Genomic DNA, 23,601 nt, shown 5'->3' with positions numbered 1-23,601 from the left:
GAACACGTGTTTACTACACAATCAAGTTTTTAAACCATAATTTAAGAGTTGAAAAAAATAACCGAAATTAAGCATCTTTAAACACCTATCTAACTGAATTCTACTTTGAATGCACGAATTTACCTAATGCAGCAAAGCAAAAGTTTTCCTTAAAGTCAAGTGTATTTTTCTTTGGAGTTTACGAAGAAATTTTAAAATGTAGTTACTTTAAAACTAGAGAGCTCTTCTAAATTCTATAAATGATGTAAACAAATTTCATGTAAAATTTTCAATTTTGTTTTTATTATAATGTTTCACTGATGACTTATGTCTAATAAGCTGCATATTTCACAATTTTTTCACTATTGTTTTTTGTTGTCCTTTGCAATACAACCTAAAATGAACAAAAGAAAACATAGACTAATTATTTTAAGACAATAATTTTACCAAAATGAGAATGCTAGGGCTGCTTTTTATAATTCTTTATAAATTATAAAGTTTTTCCCAGATGACGAGAATAGATGGCTATAATGATGATTTTGTATAGACATCACTGTCACCATGATGACAGCCTTGATTGTTTGGTTGTTTGACCAGAGAAGTCAAATTTCTCTTGGAAGTTTGTTTAAAAAATTAATTTAAATTTGGCTCAACATAGACACCTGAGGGTTTTGCATAAAAACCAGAAATTTTGTCTAGTTTTTACACAATATTTTGTTTTTTTTAATAGTTTTTGGCAGGGCTGTGGAGTCAGAGTCATGGAGTTTTGGTGTTTTAGCCAGAGTCGGAGTCGTCAAAAAATCTGCCGACTCTGACTCCTTTTTATTTACCAACTTGTTATGTATATAAAACGGAAAAGTATTGGAATCATGTCAAATTTGACTCTCCAAGTTTTTTTTTGAAAATCTATACGTTTGGAGACCTCCTGAACCCCTCGAAAAAATCAGTAAAGGGGAAAAATTTGCACACGTGTGTGTTGGCATCTAATTTGTTTAATTTCTTTATTTTCTGTTCTGGGATATTAAACAATATCTCAGAATGAGTAAAGTTTAAGAAACGAAATGTGGCACTGTAGCTTGCGTATAAAGGGGCATTAATACTATTAAATTTTGGTTCTTAATTAAAGGTCGACAGGGTGAAGACCTAAAAGTGGTCATGTGTCATATCTCTTAATGAATATTTTACTCGTTATTAGCATTCAAAATTAAAAAAAAATAAAATAAAACTCGTCTCTACCCTCAAAGTAAGCTTTTTAGCCATTTTATAATAGTACAGTAAAACCCATTAAGATGTTCTCGCCTAAGATGTTAGAATGTATATGGGGACACGATTTAGTTCAACCACTTTAACGCTTAATAACTAACACCTGTGTTAAACCATCTGACTCCGATTCTGACCATTCTGACTACAGAAATTATTAGGCTTCAAACAGGGTGAACAAAATCATGCCCCCCACACAGTCTAACATACACACATATAGAAAATACCACAAATCTTTTGCATATCTTGAAATTTCAAGGTGTCCTGAGTCCAAAAATGTAAAAATTTGGGAGCGGTCATTTTTTGACTGAGCGCTACACTTTTCCACTGTTATATATAACAGCCGGAAAAGTAAAAATTATTGAATACATATTTATATATTACTTAGAGAAGTCTTTTAGCTTTAGAATAAACAGTTTCTATGCTCTATCTTTATTAGAACTCTATTTATTGAATCTTTTATTCTGAGGTCACGTGATGACATCAGAATTTCCAGGTTTCTTTCGATAACAAATCCGCCCCTGGTCAGAGTCAGATGGTAAGGAAAACTTGGAGTCGGTAGATTTTTACATGACTCCACAGCCCTGGTTTTTGGTTAAGGTGTGAAAAAATATTTTCATAAAGCATGTCACATTTCTATAATAGTTGCAATGCTAATTGAGACGAAGCATGCTCGGTGTCCAGTAGATGTGCTACTGCATCGTGACGTAGGCGACTGGGACATAGGTTCAAAAGGTACTGAAAGCCTTTCTGGCCTACTTGTTGTTATACTATGGTAATACTCTGGTTTCTGCAAGTCTATAATGAAAGGCATTTAAAGTTAATAAAATTTCTGAAAGTTGATTAATCTATATTATATATTGAAAGACTTAACATACCAAAAATATTTGTGTTTTATCTGGTCCTTTGATTTTGATGTGTGAATTGCATGGTATCTAAGGCAATATGTAATTTTCAAAACATAAAAACAAGATGCAAATTAAAAATGTAATCTTCACAAATCATGTGGCAACAATGATGTTAACGTTCTTATAAGAGAATCAACATTTGACATCTGCTAATTGGTAGAGTATTGCAACAATCCTTCATACTCATGAAAAATAATGTGAAATGATTATACTTTTTAGGGTAACAATACAAAATACTGAAGAAGCAACAGGTAGGTTATACAAGTACATTCCAGCTGCAAGACAAAGATGTTTTGAACATGTACTACAGCAAAATAAAGCTAATTGTTTTTTTATTAATTTATGTAATATTGGTTTTTTCCTCCTTTATAAAATTTTCTCTATACCTTACACTAATTCTTATTAAAATGATTTCCTTTAATTATTTTTACACTCAAGAGGGATGAGAAAATTTACATATTGCCATGGAATTGTTGTGCAATTCACACAGGTCTATTTTTTTGAATGAATTAATTTTTTACTGTAAACATCATGGTGGAATATATAAACACACACACACACACTTGTGCAATGCTGGAAAGATTGTTCTTGCATTGTTAAAATAAATACTGTATAGCTTAAAATACTACCAACTTACTTGTTAGTTATTTTCAACTCATCACACTCAGATTGGAATTCTGAGTAGCATTTATAATCAATTATATAATAAAAACTTAGTTTTGTGCTATTACTCTCACATTGTAATAATTCTTCTGTGCTCATCAAAACATGAATTTGCAAACCATTAGTCTCTTACATTTTATTGATACAGCAATAAACAATTCTATTAAAAGTAATAAATATCAATAATTTTACCAAAATTGGAAACAAATTCTAAAAAATTTCTTAACTTTGAAAAAGATTCTATAAAAGTAGCTTGTATTTTAGCTCATAAAAAAAGAAATAAAGTTTAGTATTTTGTAAATTTATTTCATTTTTTTTGTTTATAAATTATTCATATTATTAATAATTGTTATTAATAATTGCTAATAACTAACAGTTATAATCTACTATTTTTTTTTACTAAATTATGTTTACACAACTTGCTAAACTTCCACACTATAAATCATAGTATTATATATTTTTAAGAAACATTCACAGTAATTATGTAATGCAAACAAAGAAAGCTGTTTAATGCAGGCTCTATTATAATAAATATTTTCATTTCACTGACTTTCTTTTCTGCAAGTAGTTCCATTTTCAAATTTAATACAGGTTCAATTGCTTCTTCAAGTTGTTCTGAAAACCTTACTCTTTTTGTACTAATTTTTCTTGCTATATTATCATAATCACCATCTTTCTCTTGTCTTCGTGTCGAAGAAATTATTTTCCAGAATGATGCAGAAACACTTGAATACCATAGTTTCAGTCTACTATATAAATTAGGTCCCGATTTCTTGATGGATGATTCTATCTACTCAATACCAGTCATATTTTTAATCAACATAAACTTAAAATTCATTAAAATTAAAAATACTACTAATATCTATAATTAGAATTTTCTAATATTTAATTAAATTTTAAGTATATAAGTATATAATATAATACCAAATATGGTAATCTGATATATGGCAAATATTTAAATATGGTAATCTAATATATTAATACACAGAACAAAATAAATTTTTAATCACCAATTTTTTAAAATATTTATTTACAAATGTTAAAAAAAATTTAGAACTCAAGATATCTTTTTTTAAAAAATCTGAAATTATAAAATATGATTTCATACTTGGAAAAGTTTATCATCATACATTTACATTTCAATTATTTACTTTGATATTAATGAAACTGAACTTAAATAAATACCATTAATTTTAAAATAATTTTATATCAATATTAACAAAATTGTTATAATGTTCCAACAAAAAGTAACTTTTAATTTTAGAAAGAAGTTAATTTTTACATTTCACTGAATTAGAGAAATTTATTAAAATCTTTAACATTCATCATAACTCTGCAAAATAATTTGCAATGTTTAAATAAATCAATATAAATTACTTTACCATTGATTGTCTACTTGGACATAACTTATTATTAAGGTCCTAATAATAAGTTGTGTCCAAGTAGACAATTAATGATAAATTAGAATTAAGGACTGTAAGGCATATATTTAACAATATAAATTACTTTTTTTATATATTAAATCAATTTATTTAGTAATATTTCTCAAAATATTTTTTAAAAGTAGAATTAATCTATTCCTATTAATCATATATTCATTCCAGTTTCATCATAAAAAAATGTATATAAATTTAATATTTGTTGGTGAGAGTATCATGACACATTCCAGATGACATCTAGACTTTTGTTTATGTAACTAGATTCTTGTACCTTCTGCCTTGTCTCCCTTCGTTTTTGGTATATGTAGTATATACAGCTTAGATTAAACTCTGTGTTCAAACCAAGCAGTTCGCTTTTTACTTTACTCCGCTGCCACACCCTGCATTTATTACAACGGGTTATGGTAATAAGAAAGACCAATTTAAATTAATTACTGTTTCTCTAGCACTTGGGAAACCAAGCCCAACAACTGGGACAGAACTTCTTTACAAAATCATTAATAGCCATTCACTTACTTTATAATGCTGAATTAAAAATAAAACTACCAACACTTGACCAGCTAACAATCCTACTTCCCACTAAGAAAACTATTCAATTTCTCCACCTACACCAAGTGGAAGAAGGGTAGTCTCTTCCATTAATTACTTCACCACCTTTCATATATCCATTCTTTTCTGGCAATGTCCAAATTTCCTTTTCCTTACTATCTTCAAACTTCTACCTCATTTCCAATCTACTGTGTTTTCATTTTTTAAAGCTTCCTGACTCAGTATACCAGTAACTTTTCCTGTTCTGATGTCCTGTCCTCCAGGGGCGTGCCGTGACATTTGATGATAGGGAAGCTGTGTTTCTATAAGAAGCCGACATCCAGGGGCAACCAGTTAATTCTTTCTTTAAATGTATTTTTAATAGATTATTTATCTGACGTACTTAATAAACAAGTTCATTATAATTACCTCTGTTATTAGATCCAATATATTCCATATGCCCTCTAAATGTCAATTCTTGCTTTGATAAAAACATATAACATCTATTTATTTAAATATCTATTACCCATAATTATCTCGTTACAATTTTCAATATTTATTTTATATTATTTACTAATGTTAAATTCTATTCCGCTTCGATTTCCAAATTGCTTCAAATACGAAAGAATCGACGATTTTTCGTGTCTTTTGCCAGCTAAATTGTCAAAGACATTCTTATTCCACACACTAATTTCACTCTGTAAATGCATTTTTATGCATTTACAGAGCCATTTTATCGTGAAAATATCGAACAAATTTTTTTATTGAAGTGTTTATATTTAACTTAGGCATTGGCCTTTCTCTTTTAATAATGTTTTCTTTTTCATTATATGATCTCGAGCCAAAACTTTTTTAAAATAAATTTTCAATATCGCAATTACATTCCGAATCGCTAGCCACGATATAAGGGCTAAAATTAAAAATAAAATTATAAAAACTTACTTGGTGAAATAAAATGTGTGGTGGATATACATACCTGGTACAAAACATTCTTCAATTGTATGAATATACTTTTAAAGAAAATTATAATTAAATATAACTTTGTAATGAAACGTACATGAAAATAACATAAAATATTCTTTACTCTTTAAATCTTAATCACTTAGTCAAATAGCTCCCTACGAGTGGAATCAGAGACGGTCCTGCTAGGTGTGCGGTGTGTACTGTACATGCACGCGGGCTGCCAAATCCCGAGGGTGCCGATACCCTCGGGATTTGGCAATGTCAAATGTTTCTTTTGTCGCATCACTAATATACCTCAAAAGACGCGACAGGGTTCTTGTAAATTTTAAACGTTTCTCACCATAGCTGTAAAAGTCTAAATGTTAAACTTAATAGATTGTCCGTCTTTTGTTTTCTAACTAATTCGTTTTAGGACCAGGTGTTGTCCACGGAAATTTCCAAAATTTACAACTTTTCGGTCACTCTCGTCGAACTGGAAAAATTTCTGTCTTTATTACATCTAATACAGTATTTCGAAGAAATCAGTCCCCACTGTACTCGGCTATAGATTGGTTCGGTTAAGCTTTTGTTTAAGTAATATTCCGGCTCTTTCATCAGGGTTTTGTTTATGTCCCCAATTCCCTAATCGCTTAATTATTTAACTACTTCTTAAGTAGAAATAAGTCGAAACCGGTTACTTTGTACTCGAATATTTGTAGTCTCGGGAAAAAAGTGGAAAGACAAATTTTTATGACAAACGGATACATAAATCGTAAATTTAAGGAAAATAAATTCTAGAGCCTTTTCTGTACCTCGTGCATCTCTCTCATTCATTAAATTTAGTTGTAAATGACGCTGTCGAAGTAACGGTTAATTTTTTAACATTATACAAGAATTGTACACGTTTTTTTCTACATCCCCTTAAAGATGGGATGTACGAAATCGTAATATCACTGGTTTAACATCGAAATCCGTGAGTAATATAAAATCGGAGAGCGGAATAAATATATCAAATATTTTAATGGATTTTTTAAACTCCTGTCAACTATACAGAACTATCGTAAAAACATACCAGTAAATTCTTATCGGTTGGGTTAAGTTATAAATCTACTCGTTATTCACGTAATCGAAATATCTAGTGGGCAGGCGGCTAACAGCCCAGAACCGGTCCTTGATAGAATTGTAATCTTTATATGTGTGCAGCTTTCACCCAAGGTCGTAGGCTTCCACCGGCTAAACCGGGTGAGGTTGGTGCTCTGTAAAGCGCATGCGCAAATCTGGCTTTTCGTAATCTGAAAATACAGGAGATTACACTCCGTCACTAATATTCTAATATACAATAGCAATTTTTTGTTTTGTTTTTTTCCACGTGTAGTATAGAAATTTGTAATAAGATACATAATGCGGTTATAATAAAATATTGTGCGATTATTTTCATATAATTAAAATTAATATTTATTTATTTTTTAGAGAATACGAGGGAAGCGGCGCTTCCAACGCTTCTAATGACGGCACGCCACTGCTGTCCTCGTGTTCCTCTATCCTAATCTGCAGCAATTTCTATGCAACTACTAGAGAAATTTTGAATAATGTTTTATTTAACAACTACCAATATAAAAAGGGTCCACTTAAACCCCTATCAACGATAAAAAGTGATCTTTCCAGCTTTCCAGATGTTTTGCTAAATTGATTTCCTGTGCCATATGCATATGGCACAGGAAATCAATTTAGCAAAACATATGATCTCTGGTTGTAAAGGATAGACAACATTGCAGAAACTGATACAAAAAAAGAACTTTATTTTACTAGAGAACAAGTTCAAAACAACTGTCTTCAGCAGCAATACAAAGATGTAGACAATAGCATGTGGTATTATGGATGGCACAAGGCATTCCTTATTTTTTTTTTGTTTCACAGGTATTTGTATACATCTCTCTCCACTTTGTCAACATCATGTGACATTGATGCGTTTAGTTGGTACCCATAGAAAAAAATCCAAAGGGGTCAAGTCTGGTAACCAAGGAATAGAGCATTGTCATCCAGTCTAATGATTTCTAAACAATTCTGTGAGCCACTGATGTCTGTCTATAAATGAAGTGGTATGCCATTGTGCTAGTATTAAATCTGCTGTAGTTATGTCAATGGTAAGTCATCAAGCCATTTGTTTGCTGTTGCATTTAGAACTTTCATATATCTATCACTAAGCAGAATACGGTCAATGAATATGGAACCAAGAAGTTGCCCATTCCAAATTCCACACCAGATGTTTAGGATAAAATGCATTTTGTGTTGTATGTTGCATGCATTATGGAACATGCTCTGCTCAGTTGTGCAGATTGTGATAGTTATACATTCCATTCTGGGAAAACAATGCCTCGTCAGTCCATAAAATGTGCTGAAGGAGTTGTGATTTGTCATGTTGTAAACTTATCATCATATTGCACCACCAATCAAATCACCATGTGGCATCCTCTACACATTGTGCTAGCTGCAGATAGCAGCAGAATGGGTGCATGGTATCATATTTTATGTCTGCTTAAGTCTACAACATAATCTGGAAATATCTTTCATGCTTCCGAACAGATGTTTAAGTGTACACGCTGTATTTATTATCAATTGTGAAACAGTAAATAGTGGCTTTTCAAATAATTTACTTTTTAAATATTTTTTTCCATTATAATTGACTTAAATATTTTAAAATTCAATCATTAAAATTACATTTTAAATAATAATAATAATAATAATACTACTACTAAAGAAAAAGTTATAATTGTTTAAAACAAAAACTTTTAAAAAATTTATAATGATAAAATCTTTTCTTTATAACATGAAAACAATGCTACTTAATTCAAACATAATAGTAAATATCATTTGAACTTGCTTTATTAAATATTTAACATAACTTTATTCAAAACATTTGATATTATTATTATGTTCAGTTTTGTGAGTTATACTCGGTTCACACCGGTGGCTGTGTACTATGCCGGACCAGAGTCAAGTCATAGAAACCAAAACAAAACTAAAATTAAATAAGTGAGTCTGTATTCAGGAATTTCCTAACAATGTGGCATGTATTCAATATAGTGGCCTTCTGTAGTGTGATGTATGTATTTCTACTCAATTGTAATGTTCCCAGGCTTTTGTGTAGTGTGTATGGTATCACACCTGTATGGGAGAGAATGACAGGTACAATAAGCACCCTTTCCATCCTCCACAGATGCCTTATTTTCTGTGTACTTGCTAATTTTTTCAGTGCATGTGTTTTGTACATTGTGAGTGTTTGGAATGGCTATGTCTATAATGTATGTGATTTTATTGTGTTTGTCAATGAGTGTGATGTCTGGTCTGTTGTGATAAATTATTTTATCTGTGATTATGGCTCTGTCGTAGTACATTTTGTGCATGTTGTTTTCCAATACTGTCTGTGGAATGTATTTGTAGTATGGTTTGTGAATGTCTACCAAGTTGTGTTTCTTTGCAAGCTCTTGGTGTATTATATTTGCTACTTGATTATGTCTGTGTAAATAATCTGTCTGTGCCAAGAGCTTGCATCCAGATGTGATGTGTTGTATAGTTTCTGGCACAATGTGACATTTTCTGTATGTGTCATTTGTGAGTGTTGTATCTTTGAGTATGTATTTTCTGTAGTTTTTAGTATTTATGACCTGATCCTGTACGGCAATCATGAATCCTTCCGTCTCCCCAAAGAGGCATCCCCGATCTAACCAACTGTTTGACGCAGTTTTGTCAACAAAATCCTGGGCCAGGTCGTAAGGATGCCTGCCATGGAGTGCCTTTCGAGCCCACAATTGCTTGATGATGTCTATGCTTTTTATGTGTTGTGTCATGTCTGTATGATGCGAGTGTAAGTTTAATGGTGTGCTATTTGAGTCTGCTAGAGTTACTGTTTATGTAATTGTGATGTTTCTTGTTTCCTGTAGAAAAACTCTCACAGTGACTGTATTTGTTTGTAGTGAAGGTTAACTATGTCAATCAGGCCACGTCCGCCATCTTTACATGGAAGGGTTAATCTTTCTCTGGCAGACTTAGGATGATGTTGTTTATGCTTAGTAAGTGTTGTTCTTGTTTTCCTTTGGAGTTGCTCAAGATCTGTGTGAGTCCAATGTATAACTCCAAAAGAGCACTGGGATGACATATGTGTTTATTGCTTTAACTGTGTGTTTTGCATTTAGCTGTGTTTTGAGAATGGCATTTAACCTACTTTGGTATTCTTTAATTAATCGTTGCTTTATTTGTGTATGTTCTGTTACTTTGGCCTGTTGGAATCCTAAATACTCGTAGAACTCGCCCTCTTCCATGGATTCAATAATGTCTCCATTTCCAAGTGCAAAATCTTCTTTCTTCAGGATTCCTTTTTCTATGTGAAGTTTTTTGCATTTGTCTAGGCCAAACTCCATTTGTATGTCCTTGGTGTATGAGTGTGTGATTTGTAGGAGTTGATAAAGTTGTTTCTGTGTGGATGCATAAAGTTTTATGTCGTCCATGTACATGAGATGTGATAGTGTAAACTGTGTTGTTTTTTCGTTTCTGATATTGTAGCCATAATGTGTGTTGTTTAACATGTTGGATAATGGGTTCAGGGCTAGGCAGAACCAGAGAGGACTCAAGGAATCTCCTTGAAAAATTCCTCACCTAATGAATATTTCGTTTGTTTGTATGGAAGTATTACTAACCCTGAGATGCAGTGTTGTTCTCCAGTGCTGCATAGTGTTTTCGAAGAATGCAATGAGTGATGGATGTATTTTGTACATGTGTAGAATATGTAGCAGCCAACTGTGTGGAACACTGTCGAATGCTTTTCTGNCGTTTGTTTGTATGGAAGTGTTACTAACCCTGAGATGTAGTGTTGTTCTCCAGTGCTGCATAGTGTTTTCGAAGAATGCAATGAGTGATGGATGTATTTTGTACATGTGTAGAATATGTAGCAGCCAACTGTGTGGAACACTGTCGAATGCTTTTTTGTAGTCTATATATGCCATGTGTATGTTTCTGTGTTGTTTGTGTGCTTGCTGTAGAATGACTGAATCTATGAGTAACTGTTCTTTGCACCCCCTGTGATTTCTACGGCAACCTTTTTGTTGTTCCGTAAGAATGTTGTGTTCTTCAACATGTTTGTATATTTTGTTTGTTTGTTTATTATTATTATTATTTTCAAAAATATTTTACCTTCACAGCTGATGGAGAATTTGGTGTGCCAACAATCCATGCCCAACCTGCTTGAAGTGTAACTAGTGGAGTTGTAGCTCTTTGAATTTCTGTACTTTTTTCATCTATACAATATGGAAAACAAAATACAAAAATAAGTTTGAAATATTAAACAAAAAAATTTTTAACTGAACTAATTTTAAAAAGTGACAAAAGTGTTAATTTTCACAAATGTATTGGGTTAAATATCTTTATAACAAATTTTTTATCATGAATAACTTCTAAACTCAATCACATACAACTTTTTTTTTTTATTTAAAACACATTTGGCATTCAAATACTTCTGTTCTATTTCTGTTAGTATTTGTAAATGTTTGATTTTTGGATGAAGATCATTAAATATGACCAAAAACATTAGTTGTTTTTCTAGCTTAATAAATCTTTTTTGCTGTTGAAGAAAATTGTGTGATTGAGTGATATACAGTAGCAATTACTTTATGACTACCAACTTCTAATAATTTATTAAATGTTCATTGATTTTGAAAAAAAATTATTTTATAGCAACAAATGCACAAACTATTAATTTTTAATAAATTATATTTCAAAATTTTAACATTAGAAAATTGTATTAAATTTAATTATACAGTACTTTCATTATGAAAAAAAATTAACTACTAAACAAATACAAAAATTTCATGGAAAAAAAAACTTACCTTGAGAGAGATTTTCATCTTGTTTACTTTTAACTTCTGTTATAAATCCCATCATCAGTAATATTATAGATATCAATAATATAGGAACTCTCAATGATCCAGTGATTGTCGCAATATGAAATACTAAAATAGTCCATATTATTATGGAAATTTTACACAAAATATCTTTGGATTGAGGGGTCCACCAAAACCATAATGTTACCATATAACCAATAATGATTGTCCAAACCTAAAAATAATATTGTGTCATTTAATTTTTTATTTTTATAAATTTTTAAACAACATTCAAATTAGCTTATAAAAATATATTTAAAAAAAAATAATAATAATAAATTTTATAAATCACACTAAATGCACACACTAATTTTAAATTTCTAATATAATTTACCTCAGACTAAATTCTTAACTTTTTCAATTATATACCACCAAGGTAAATAAATTTTTAGACATCTGAAAGTTAAGATTATACACTAAACATTTTCAAACTATTAATTTCATCTTCAAAAGTAAAGTTTGCTATAGAAACAACAAACCCAATTTTTGATTAAAGCCAGACAATCTGCCAAATTATCAGGCTGTAATAAGGCTAAATTAATAATTAGATATAAAATAATATGTCTAGAGATAGTGGTTAAGCTACGATCTTGTGATAACTTTAATAATTATAATAAATTAATTTTAATTTAGAATTTCTGGAAGAAAAGAATTGGTCCAAAGTGGGACTCAAACCCATAACATCTGATAACTGTGCAGATGCATTGCCATGACTGACCAGTCTGATTATATATATATAAATTAATAGCTCTGGAAACAAAGATTGGATGGAAGACCAAGTAGCATAATTGGCAATGCATCTGCATGGTAATTATTACAGAACACTTTTCATGCAGAATATTGGACATTATGAATAAAGGATACTAATTAGGCATGATGACAAGTGTACAACTTGATTTTCAATTTTTATGGAAATAGAGCTTTTAATCTTCACTTGGCCAATGGCTTGGGCACCCAATAATTTGGACTTACAGAATTTATTTCTTTGTACTTTAGAATTATTTGTGTGGTGGCAACTTAAAAAGTATTGTACAGTTGTTTTTATTGAAATTATCAAATAAATATCTCTGCAGAAAACTGGATACCTATTATTTACTGTATAGGCCATTTTACCAGTATATTCTCTGCATTGTTTAAATCAGGGATAGTCAACCTTTTTATGCCTACTGCCCACTTTTGTATCTTTGTTGGTAATAAAATTTTCTAACTGCCCACCGGTTCAGCAGTAAGTTAATTTAGCACAACTGCAAAGTACTTGTAATTTTTGAGTGGTGGTTTAGTAAAATTATATAGTTAAATTTATGTTTTTATTTATATTTTGCATATGTTTATAATACACAGAAATTTTTTTGGCCAGTGTGCCAAGTGTTTTTTTACGTCAAACTGAAAAAATAGCTAAATCTGGCAATGCCGACCCCACCACAAAATGAGCTCAACTCGAGTGATGGCCATTGTTACAGTACAACCTGCTCCGTCAGTGAGTCATAGATGCGTGGTGATGATGGAAAGTAGCTTCAGCATCAGACAAAACCACTACTGACCACCACGAAAGCTCAAATCACATACTAATGAGCGGTAGGGACCAGGTTGACTACCACTGGTTTAAATACAACAAGACCCAACTTAACGCTGCCTCACTTAACACTGATTCAATATAATGTGGTCTGCTCAAAGCCTAAAAAAGCTCAAAATTTATGCCGATTTAAATTATCATGCCATTTCATTGATTCATATATAATACGATTATTTACGAACACGAACCAATCAGCAAAAGGTGGCAAAAAGTGTACTTTCTTTAAATCTATGTTTGTTTGGTGCAATTTTGGAAAAAAAAATATCATCATGGATGCCATAGGCAATATCGACTTCGTTTGGCAAGAATTAACCAATAAATGCACGAACAAAGTGTGGAAGAAGTTATGGCTGAAGGTATCCAAGAATTCTCAATGAGAAGAGCCTATCACTGTATCGTTAGGTTAACTAAGTTGTCAACCTAATCGATACAGCAGGACTAGGAGATGTAGACGAGCGGGACATTGAGGAGTTACCACAGATTTCTGGTGAGTGTCTTACCAATGACGATCTTCAAGAACTGGCAGAACAAGGAATTCATGTAGAACTGGAAAATAGGGATTCTGAAAATGAAGAACCCAAAAAATTTCTCTACAGATTTCCTTAGTAAAAATTTGGTAACAATAACTGAAATCATTGATCAAATTGTAGTGAATGATCCAAATTTTGAAAGGAGTGCAAAAGCGAAACGAGGCATTTTGGATGCAATCTTCTGCTACTGACATATGCTTAAGGAAAGAAAAAAGTGACAAATGAAACTTCACGACTTTATTACAAAAAAAAAAAAAAAAAAAAAAAAAAAAACAAGAATTTCAGAAAAGTCAGAACCTTCATCACAAAAAATGAAATTTACATTTCTGTGTGCTTATATTTATATGTTATTTAACATATTATTATGCAAATCAATATAAAAATAATTTAAAATTATAAATTATTAATAAATAAAATTATAAATTTTAAATTATGGTCGCGTGTTCCCCTATCCCTATTTGCTCTATGTATTTACTGTATTTACTCTATGTTTATGTTAAAATGATCTCATTTAACACTGTTTTGTTTAACACTTTGTCGTCTAGGAACACATTCCCTGCATTAAGCGGGTCTTACTGTATACTTATCATAGCAATATTACTTATTTGTCGACCCTGTGTATATCACATCACTTAAAATTGAGATCTCATATGAAAATCACACTAGAATAAATCTACCACCAATTTTAAATCATATCCAAGCCATTCCTAATCCTCACAATTTTCCTTTTTCAGACAATATAGTATTTCAAATATTTTTTTCAAACCAAGAAATTCAATTAATTTTCATTTTGTAAAAAATATTTCTTAAATCTACCAAAAAGTAATTCAGGTAGATGATGTGGTCATGCAGTGGCTGATTATGATATTAGATATTTATATTTTGTAACAACCTAAGTGTTTGTATAAAGCAAATGCATAATATTAACACTGGATGTGATTGATTTATATTTATTTTTCTTTAAAATTTTACAGCCAGTTTAGTCCTACTTTGAGCCCATTTAATATATTTAAAAAGTTGACACTAATGGTTAAAATTACTACAGTACTTATGCATTCACAAGCAGTTATGTACTCAGTACATTCATAGCAAAGCTTTTATGAATTGTAAGAATAGTGTATTCACTTATAGATTTGCCTTAGATAATACAGAACTTCAGTTAATCAGAGGTCAAATAAATTGAGGTTCCATAGCATATGACATGTTCATGTAGCCCATAAACATATATACAGTAAGATCCTGCTTAACACTGATTCAATATAACGCGGTCTGCTTGACACCTAAAAAATGCTCAAAATTTATGCTGATTCGTATTTCATTGATTCATATAAAATACGATTATTTCCAAACACAAACCAATCAGCAAAAGGTGGCAATTCGTCGTAGTGATATACTTCCCTTAAATCTATGTTTGTTTTGTGCAATTTTGAAAAAAATATAACATCGTGGATGCCATAGGAAATTTCGACTTCGTTTGGCAAGAAATAACTGATAAATGCATGAACGGAGTGTGTAAGTAGTTATAGCTGAAGGTATCCAAGAATTGTCATCGAGAAGAGACTATCATTGTATTGTTAGGTTGACAAAATTGTCAACTTAATCGATACAGGAGATGTAGACAAGCAGGATATTAGGATAACTGCAGGTTTCTGGTAAGAGCCTTACCAACAACAACCTTCAAGAACTGGCAGAATAAGGAATTCATGTAGAACTGGAAAATAGAGATTCTGAAGACAAAGAACCCAAAAAATTTCTCTACAGATTTTCTTAGTAAAAGTTTGGTAACAATAACCGAAATTGTTGATCAAATTGTAGCCAATGATCCAGATTTTGATAGGAGTGCCAAAGCAAAACGAGGTGTTTTGGATGTGATCTTCTGCTCCGACATTTACTTAAGGAAATAAAAAGAAAGCAATCAATGAAACTACATGACTTCATCACAAAAAACAAGAATTTCAGAAGAGCCAGGACCTTCGTCACAAAAAATTAACTTTACATTTCTGTGGGAATATGTTTATGTATTATTTAACATATATTATTATGCAAAAATTTATATAATATAAAAATGAATGTGTGTGTGTGTGTGTGTGTGTCTGTCCTTCATGCATTACCATACCGTTTATACGATTGCCGTGAAACTTTGGGAAGTTGTTTAATACACTCCCGCGAAGGTTTCTGGCATAGTACATTTATCCTACGATAGATGACGCGCGTGTATACGAGCATTTCGTCGTGAGATCGATGGATTTCAAATTGTGAAGACNTATTATGCAAAAATTTATATAAAAATAACTTAAAATTATAGTAAAATGTGCTTATTTTTTGGTCATGTGTTCCCCTATCCCTATTTACTCTATGTTAAAATGGTCTCATTTAACACTGTTTCACTCATCGCTTTGTCGTCTAGGAACGCATCCCCCATGTTAAGTGGGGTCTTACTGTATTTATAAATGTTTTTCTAAAACAAATGTAAATGTCTTTTATTTCTTTCAAATCTATAACATTTAATAACAAAAAATTTAATTCCTACATTTAATTCCTACATAATTTTGGTTAATTACCTACATTTAAAAATTCTTACATCTACTTTGTTCTTTTCTATATTGCCTAAATATCAGGAAAATTTTTTATGAGGTTATCTTTGCCAAACTGAATCCAAAAAGATCCAAGAATTTATGAAATGTAATTAACCAAAAATAATGCAGAGTTAAATATAGAACAAGAAAGTGATGATTTGATATTTTAGTTAAATACACAGTTTTGAAAGAAAGCTTATCAATGCTTATTTATAAAGTATTCATATTTTTGTTCATATATATATAAAGTTTAATTTTAAAGATGATTAATATAATTTATATATTTAAATTCTACTATATTACACTACTTAAAAAAAAAAAAAACAGTTCTGAATTGTTTTAATCTATTTGTACTATGTAAAGTAGTATAAAATAAATATACAGTAGAGCGTCGTTTATCCGAATCAATTGGGGACTGGAGTTGTTCGGAAAATTGATATTTCGGATAACCGATTATGTACGAAAAAATATATTAACCTATCGCATGTTGAAATTTTTCTCCGTTGTGTGTCACTTCGCGTCAAATTTTCGTCGATGTTAACCCTAACAAAGACTATTGTATCATTAAAAATTATTTTTTTATTTTGTACAAACAAAATAAATATATTAAAAATATAAAAACATTAAAAAATTATACTTCAGAAGTTAATTTAGTATCAAAAATGTAAAATATTTGAGTAACCCAAGACATAGCGAAAGATTGCAGTGGCACAGCACTGGCGAAAATTTAAATTTGCAGACTGGAATTCTTTCGGATAATTGACTTTCGAATAAACGACGCTCTACTACATATATAATAAATTAGTATACTTAGTATAATTAGTATGGTATATAGCATATAAGTAAATTATAAAATCTTATGTGCTTATGACATGAAAACAAAAAGCAATAGAAATTTTGAAAAAGTTTATAACTAGAACTGATGCTAGGAGTTTTATGCCATTGTGAGACCCAAAAGGCCCCTGGGTCTAAGCTAATAATTTTATTAATTATGTTAAAATATCGACACAAAATGTTACTTCATTTTTGGTGAGAAAAATACTGTTTTAACGTGGGAAAAGGCAGATAACAGATGTTACTTCCTTTCACAGAAGAGAACATCCTCTGACTTTCCCTTATCTGGTTAAAATCCTGCTCAGATGGGAAATGGTTACCCCTCATTCATTCCCCTTTCATCCGTTCTCATGAAAGAGTTACTGGGTGATGATTGATCGAAATTCAGGAGATATAAGGGAAATTAGTCCGAATTCGAGGAGTTCAGCGACAGATCCGAAAGCGTCCAAACTCCACATACGTTTCCCTCCTGATGACCAACGTCCTTAGACGAGTCACATACAGAATAAGTCTAGAGTTTGCACATAGAAGTGATACCTTTATATTTGTGCACATAGTGATCTCCCATACGAAGAAGTAAATGAACTTTATCAACAAAGTGTCCCTTGCATACAGAGAAGAAGACGAACGACAACTGAAACAGGTCGTATGTTTTATAACGATTTTTGTGAGCTCTCTCTCTCGATCGCGAATAGTGTAGAAGATAAGTATAGCTGTCTCTCGATTTGTAGGTTACTTGTGGTATTTCTATCTCTCGTTCATTGAGATTTTTGTATGATTTATTTTCTTGTTTTATTAAATTTATTATTTCGGTTTTTATTAAATGTCTCCTAATATGACATCTTAATAAGTATACTTCACGCATGTTAATCCGCGTGTTATAAGATTGATTAACTGGTGTCGGGACCCTGACAATTTGGGATAAAGACTTCACAGTCTTGAATCCCCTTTTCCTAAATATTACCGCCCTCCTATAAAAAGTTCCGAGAGCCGATCTCACGATCGTGCGCCAGTAAGTGATATAGGTAATTTACTTATACCCTTGGCTACTCTCACACCATAATACCATAATTTTAATCACCATGCTTGAGATCTATTACTAAAGCACAATTATTTATAAAGTACACCACCACATCTCTGCACTCTGCTGTCTGCTTATATGAGGGATATATTTATTTTACTTGCTCATTGCTCAACACCAATTTGCAGAAATTCCTATCATCCAAAAAGCTGTGACCAACAAATTGAACAAAATTGGAAAAGTGGAATTTTCTTACAGATTTCTGAAAATTGTATGGCCATACTAAAACCTGCATATATCCAATTGATCATACTTGAATTAAAAAAAATGTGTGTTACCTTTCTAACATGTATTTTTGATTTTTTATAATTCCTGTCCTAAAATTTATGGACTGCACTGTATGTATACGATGAAAAATCTAATGATCCTTTCAATTGAAGGATTAAATTTCAAAAGCCCAATTGAAAAGAACAAAGGAATACACATCTGATTATACAGTATTAAATAATAAAATTAGATAACAAGATATAATTTTTGCAAAAACTTCAACTAAGTCCATCTTTAAAAAGATATTTTGTCAAATTAAGTAAAGTAAAAAAGGGAGAGATGAAAAACAGTTATAATAATGGGAGTAAAGCAAATAAATGGACAGAAGTAAGAAATCATTTATCTAGTACTTATCTACTTTTAATCATTTGTATTGATTAATGTAGTGATTGTGATACTTCCACTAGTGTAGTGGCATGAAAGCACTCTTACTAGTCTAGTAATTGACAAAATTTTGTCTTTGCAGACGTTATTGGTATTTTGCTATAGTTATAGGCTACCAAATACACCTACAACTGCCGTAAATGATCAAACTAAATTTTGGATATTATTATTATAGATTAGAAACAAATTTATAGGCTATCCCTGTACAAGTATAAAAAAAAAAATCAAAAAGGAACTGTAGGTTTGAGTAAGGAGTAACTCTCAGTCCTCTAAAAGTTATTTCCTGCAGTGTTAAATTGCAAAAATCAACAAAAATTTAAAATAAAAAAAATGGAACAGTATTTAATATTCATATTTTTCTCTTTATTAGAACAGAATTAAAAATGTTTACATAATGCAAAGTGCATTGTTGACAAAATTATTCACTGATATATACACGATAAAATGCATATGATATTTTCTAATAAAATCACTAAATGCATTTAACATATAGATAACTTTTTCTAGCAAACAATTGACAAATTTTTAAATCAGGACCAAATTTTTAGATGTATTTGATTTGTTTGTTTGTGTATCTAATATGGGTTGTAAAAAATTTTAAACAGAATATCTTGTCAATTCATATACCATTAGATCTGTGATTCCATTTGGTGTTTTTGCTCATATAGCAATAATCCATAATCATAGCAAAATGCTAAGGGCATCTGACAGAGTGAAAACATTCCACTTGATTCAAATTTCATTTACTAATAAAAACCTCTTATTTGCAAATTTTAGCTAAATATAGCCAATAGACAGATGGCAAACAATTCAGCTTACCCAATATCAAGACATCTTTTATGAAATGATTTAACTATCATTATTGATTATCTTTGTAAAAATGTGCATATCTGAGAGTTACTTTTTGAAGTACAGTTTATTCCATGTTACAAGAAAGCTTATAAAGTTTTACAATTATTCAATGTTTTCTTTTTTTCTGCCCAATATTTTATAAAAACAGTTTATTGCATTGTTCATAATCTAATGGCTATATTTAGATAAAATTTGTAAATTTTACTGATATATATTATTACAACTATCAAATGTCACAGTTGCAAGTAAAAAATGAAAAAGCTCAAATTTTTGAATTAATACAAATAGTTCAAAAGTGTCCAACAAAATATAATTACAGTAGAACCATGATTAGCTAAGTTAACATGGATCGATGCTACCTCATAACTAAAAATGCAGATAAAACACACAGCCATGTGTGTTTTATCTGCATTTTTAGTTATGAGGTATATTTATCTGCATTTCGTATTAAAACTTACAAACATAAAAGATTTATAAAGATATATCACTTTTTATATGGGTCGCCCTCAAAAATTTATATGTATTTTGGAAATGTATACAAATATGTATCTTTTAAAGAAAAAATTAAGAGAAAATTCCCCCAGACAGTTTGTAAACAATTTCCAAAGAAAACACTTCAAAATGTATGTTACCACTTTTAAGAATTACAGCATATTCATCAGTTAATCAGGTTCTACCATAATTAAAAACTATTTTTAAAAACTTACCAAATAATACGCAGTGCTAAAAAATTCCAATATATTTGAGATCCAACGTAAGATTACTATTAACCCAGAATACATTCCACACAACAAGGTGTGCGGAAGAAAATTGTAAATGAGTAACAGAATAGGAATTCCCACAGACACCGCCACGATAGCTTTAATATACTTAAGCAAGAAGTCGCCGACGGTTTCGGACATATTATCAACGAATCTAAAAGGCATTACAATTGAGCCAACAACTAAAGGAGTATTTGTGGTTTGAAGACCTTGCAACCAGTTTTTGAATACATAAGCTAAGCTGGCTTTGAACGGATGCAAAACACTTCCAAACAGCACAGCCCACAGAAGAGGACGGAGAAATGGTTCCAATACAAAATATACGGCAACGGCACCTACAAATACGATTAAAACAAGTAAAATTGCAGCCGTATTATAGAAAGCCTGCTTAAGTGCCTTTTCGTGGCCTTGAGGGAGAAAGTTAAAAACATCAAATGCGAACTTGGCTTTAGCATAATCGGATTTTGTACTCATTTTTCTTCAATATGTTCTCATACGACTAAACACTTGTTGGTATGCAAAATTAACTGTAGATTATTCATTAAGGCTTTTGATTTCGCCGATCCTAGCACGTGTCGAAACGTCACACAAAACGTGTAAATTAATCGTATCAAATAAATCGACGATATCGAAACTTTCGCTAGGAAACGCAATTCCGTCGCTCACGGCATTGCCAATAAAGCCCCACCTGCTATTTTAAGAAGCATACTAGCGCACTGCAGCGCCTATTAAAATATGACTTTTGTAGTAAATAATAGGTGTGTCCGATTAGTCTATCTTTTTGAAAGTTTCTATTATTATTTACGATTAATATACCAGTAAACATTTTAAAAAATCTAATTCAAAATTTTTAATAATTGTAGCTATTAAACGCAAATAAAAACGCTTTGTTCTGTATAGACTATATTGTTGATAGTTGTAGTTGAGTATAAATTACAGTACAGTACTATTAATTAATACTGTTTTCATTGATACATCGCTATTGATGCTATTGATATATTACTATTTTTGTTTTTTTAAGTGTTAAGCTCTAACAAGTTTCGTAATTTAGATGAACGTTTCGGATTTTTCCGAGAAATGAAGAAAGAAAGATTCGGATAATGTAATTTAATATACTGTACAGAATTGTATTTGATTCGTGTGCTAAAAAGAAATTTTAAAGTTATAAATGAGAGCGTAATAAAATTTAAGAATTTGAAGAAATAAATAAATTAAAGAAAATAATTATAAAGAAATAAAAAGGAAATAAATAAATAAATTTTAAGTATTTCGTGCAGATTTCAGTTTTCATTGCACCCTTACTATGAACTATATAAAAAGTCGCTCTTTATTAGATAAAATTCTGTAAGAGAAAAAATTCTTTCTATAATTTTAAAAATATTTTAACATTAAAATGCTGGGTAAGTTTTTTTACGTTACGTCATATTTCTGTAAATAAATATTTTGCATCCCTGTATATTTCTTCCATAATGCAGCTCTATGCTGCATTGTGGAAGAAATATACAGGGATCAAATATAGTGGATGAACGGACGTAATTCGATCTTGGCTAATAACAACACATATGGATGATATTTTTTATATTCTTTGTTTTCAATCAGGCCAAAAATGACGTGGTCGGATGGCAAGGAACGGGGTCCGAAACAGCCGACGGACCACCCTCGAAAATTTCTAAGGCTTTTCGATCCGTCTGGATTTGATTCCGGTCTGCAGAGCAGTAGATTGTCACCTTAATCACTCGGCCGTCCGCGTGTAGATGGTAAAAAAACTAATGTTTTAGACCAGGGGTGTCCAACCCCTCGGCCCGCGGGCCGCATGCGGCCCAATAAACGTGTACACAAAGCAGACAATTTTTTAAAATTATTTATTTATTTCAACGGCATAAACTCAAAAAAAAAGTTTCACAAAGCCGTAAACCTTTATACATATTTTATTTTTGAGTGGAAAAGAAATAACTAACATTTTCAGCCTCAAGGAATAAACCATCCTCAGGTGTAAATGAGTTCGAACGTATTTTATTAAATAAACATTTCTCAGCGATAAAAAGTGTTTAATGTTTTATTAAGTGTCATTTATTTATCCATAAACCTGGTTTTGGGTTTAAATAAAAGCTTTTTTATTCTTATAATAAAATGCATATAAAAAATTATGAAATCGAACTCGAAGGTTATATATCTTTCAATAAAAAGAAAACAGTCGTCCTCACCAGTGGCGTACCGTGGATGTCAGCCGCCCGGAGCGGAGGAAAATTTCGTCCCCCCTTATATAGGTATTTCAATTTAAAGGACCAAAATTCATTTTTGTCACAGAACAAGCAATAAAAAATTCGGTGGTAGTGCAGCGACCTGTTTAAAATAGTTCTATTGGATATTAGTGGTGTATATGAACGCGAATGAATTGTACAAGCAAAAGAAAAAAATAAAAAAAAGGTCAACAGGTTTCGCAGGATTTCCTCGGATGAAAAAATTACTAGTTCATCCGGACGGCGAACCGATTCCCGGACTATCCGGACGATAGCACTATCGTAGGCGCGATGCAAGTATAGATTAGGATGTTTCAAATTTTTACAAGACATTATTATTATTTAATGTGAAATTTTGCCGCCCCCTAAAAAGTGCCCGGGGCGGGCCGCCCCTGCCGCCCCCACTACGGTACGCTACTGGTCCTCACAGCGATTCGATCTAGCACTCTTGCAGTGCCCCTGGTGGTAACATTTGTCTCTAGTTGATTTTAGCAACGAGCGAAGATAGGAAGTCGAAAGACCAGATAATCTACCGACTCTGGTTTTATAGACTTGTTTTTCTATTTTACGATCTCTATAGTACGTTTTAGTATCTTAATGAAACTTAATAATATATAACGCTTTTTAAAATCATTTTTGATTATTTTTTAACGTACTAGAATGATGGTGTTAAAGTTATATAAGATGATATATCTGTAGATTTATCTAATCGTCATTTTCAGGAAACTGACTTTTTTCTATTTTTCTATTGTAGTGCTTTTTAATTAAATATTTTTGAACATAGAAGATATTATATTTTGTCATCCTTATATTTTTTAATATTTAAATTTCATATTTAATTTGCTCATTTA

The 23,601-nt window shown here is 31.1% G+C and overlaps 1 protein-coding gene across 1 annotated transcript in view; it reads right to left on the bottom strand.

Moving 5' to 3' along the window:
- LOC111642154 (transmembrane protein 245-like) overlaps positions 1-21,212 on the bottom strand; it is a 36,640-nt gene extending 15,428 nt beyond the window's left edge. Inside the window, exons 1-4 of the mRNA XM_023388431.1 lie at positions 20,457-21,212; positions 11,599-11,827; positions 10,907-11,010; positions 3,361-3,600 (exon numbers count right to left, since the gene is read on the bottom strand). Of these exons, the coding sequence (XP_023244199.1) occupies positions 3,361-3,600; positions 10,907-11,010; positions 11,599-11,827; positions 20,457-20,984 (1,101 nt within the window). The 5' untranslated portion in view covers positions 20,985-21,212. The remainder of the gene's footprint in view (positions 1-3,360; positions 3,601-10,906; positions 11,011-11,598; positions 11,828-20,456) is intronic.
- Positions 21,213-23,601: the final 2,389 nt, after the last annotated feature.

The sequence above is a fragment of the Centruroides sculpturatus genome, unplaced genomic scaffold (assembly GCF_000671375.1).
Source record: "Centruroides sculpturatus isolate CEXI.00-Female unplaced genomic scaffold, Cexi_2.0 scaffold1525, whole genome shotgun sequence".
Lineage (NCBI taxonomy): Eukaryota > Metazoa > Arthropoda > Arachnida > Scorpiones > Buthidae > Centruroides > Centruroides sculpturatus.
The sequence above is the reverse complement of the archived record's forward strand: the minus strand, read 5'-3'. Positions and strand labels throughout refer to the sequence as shown.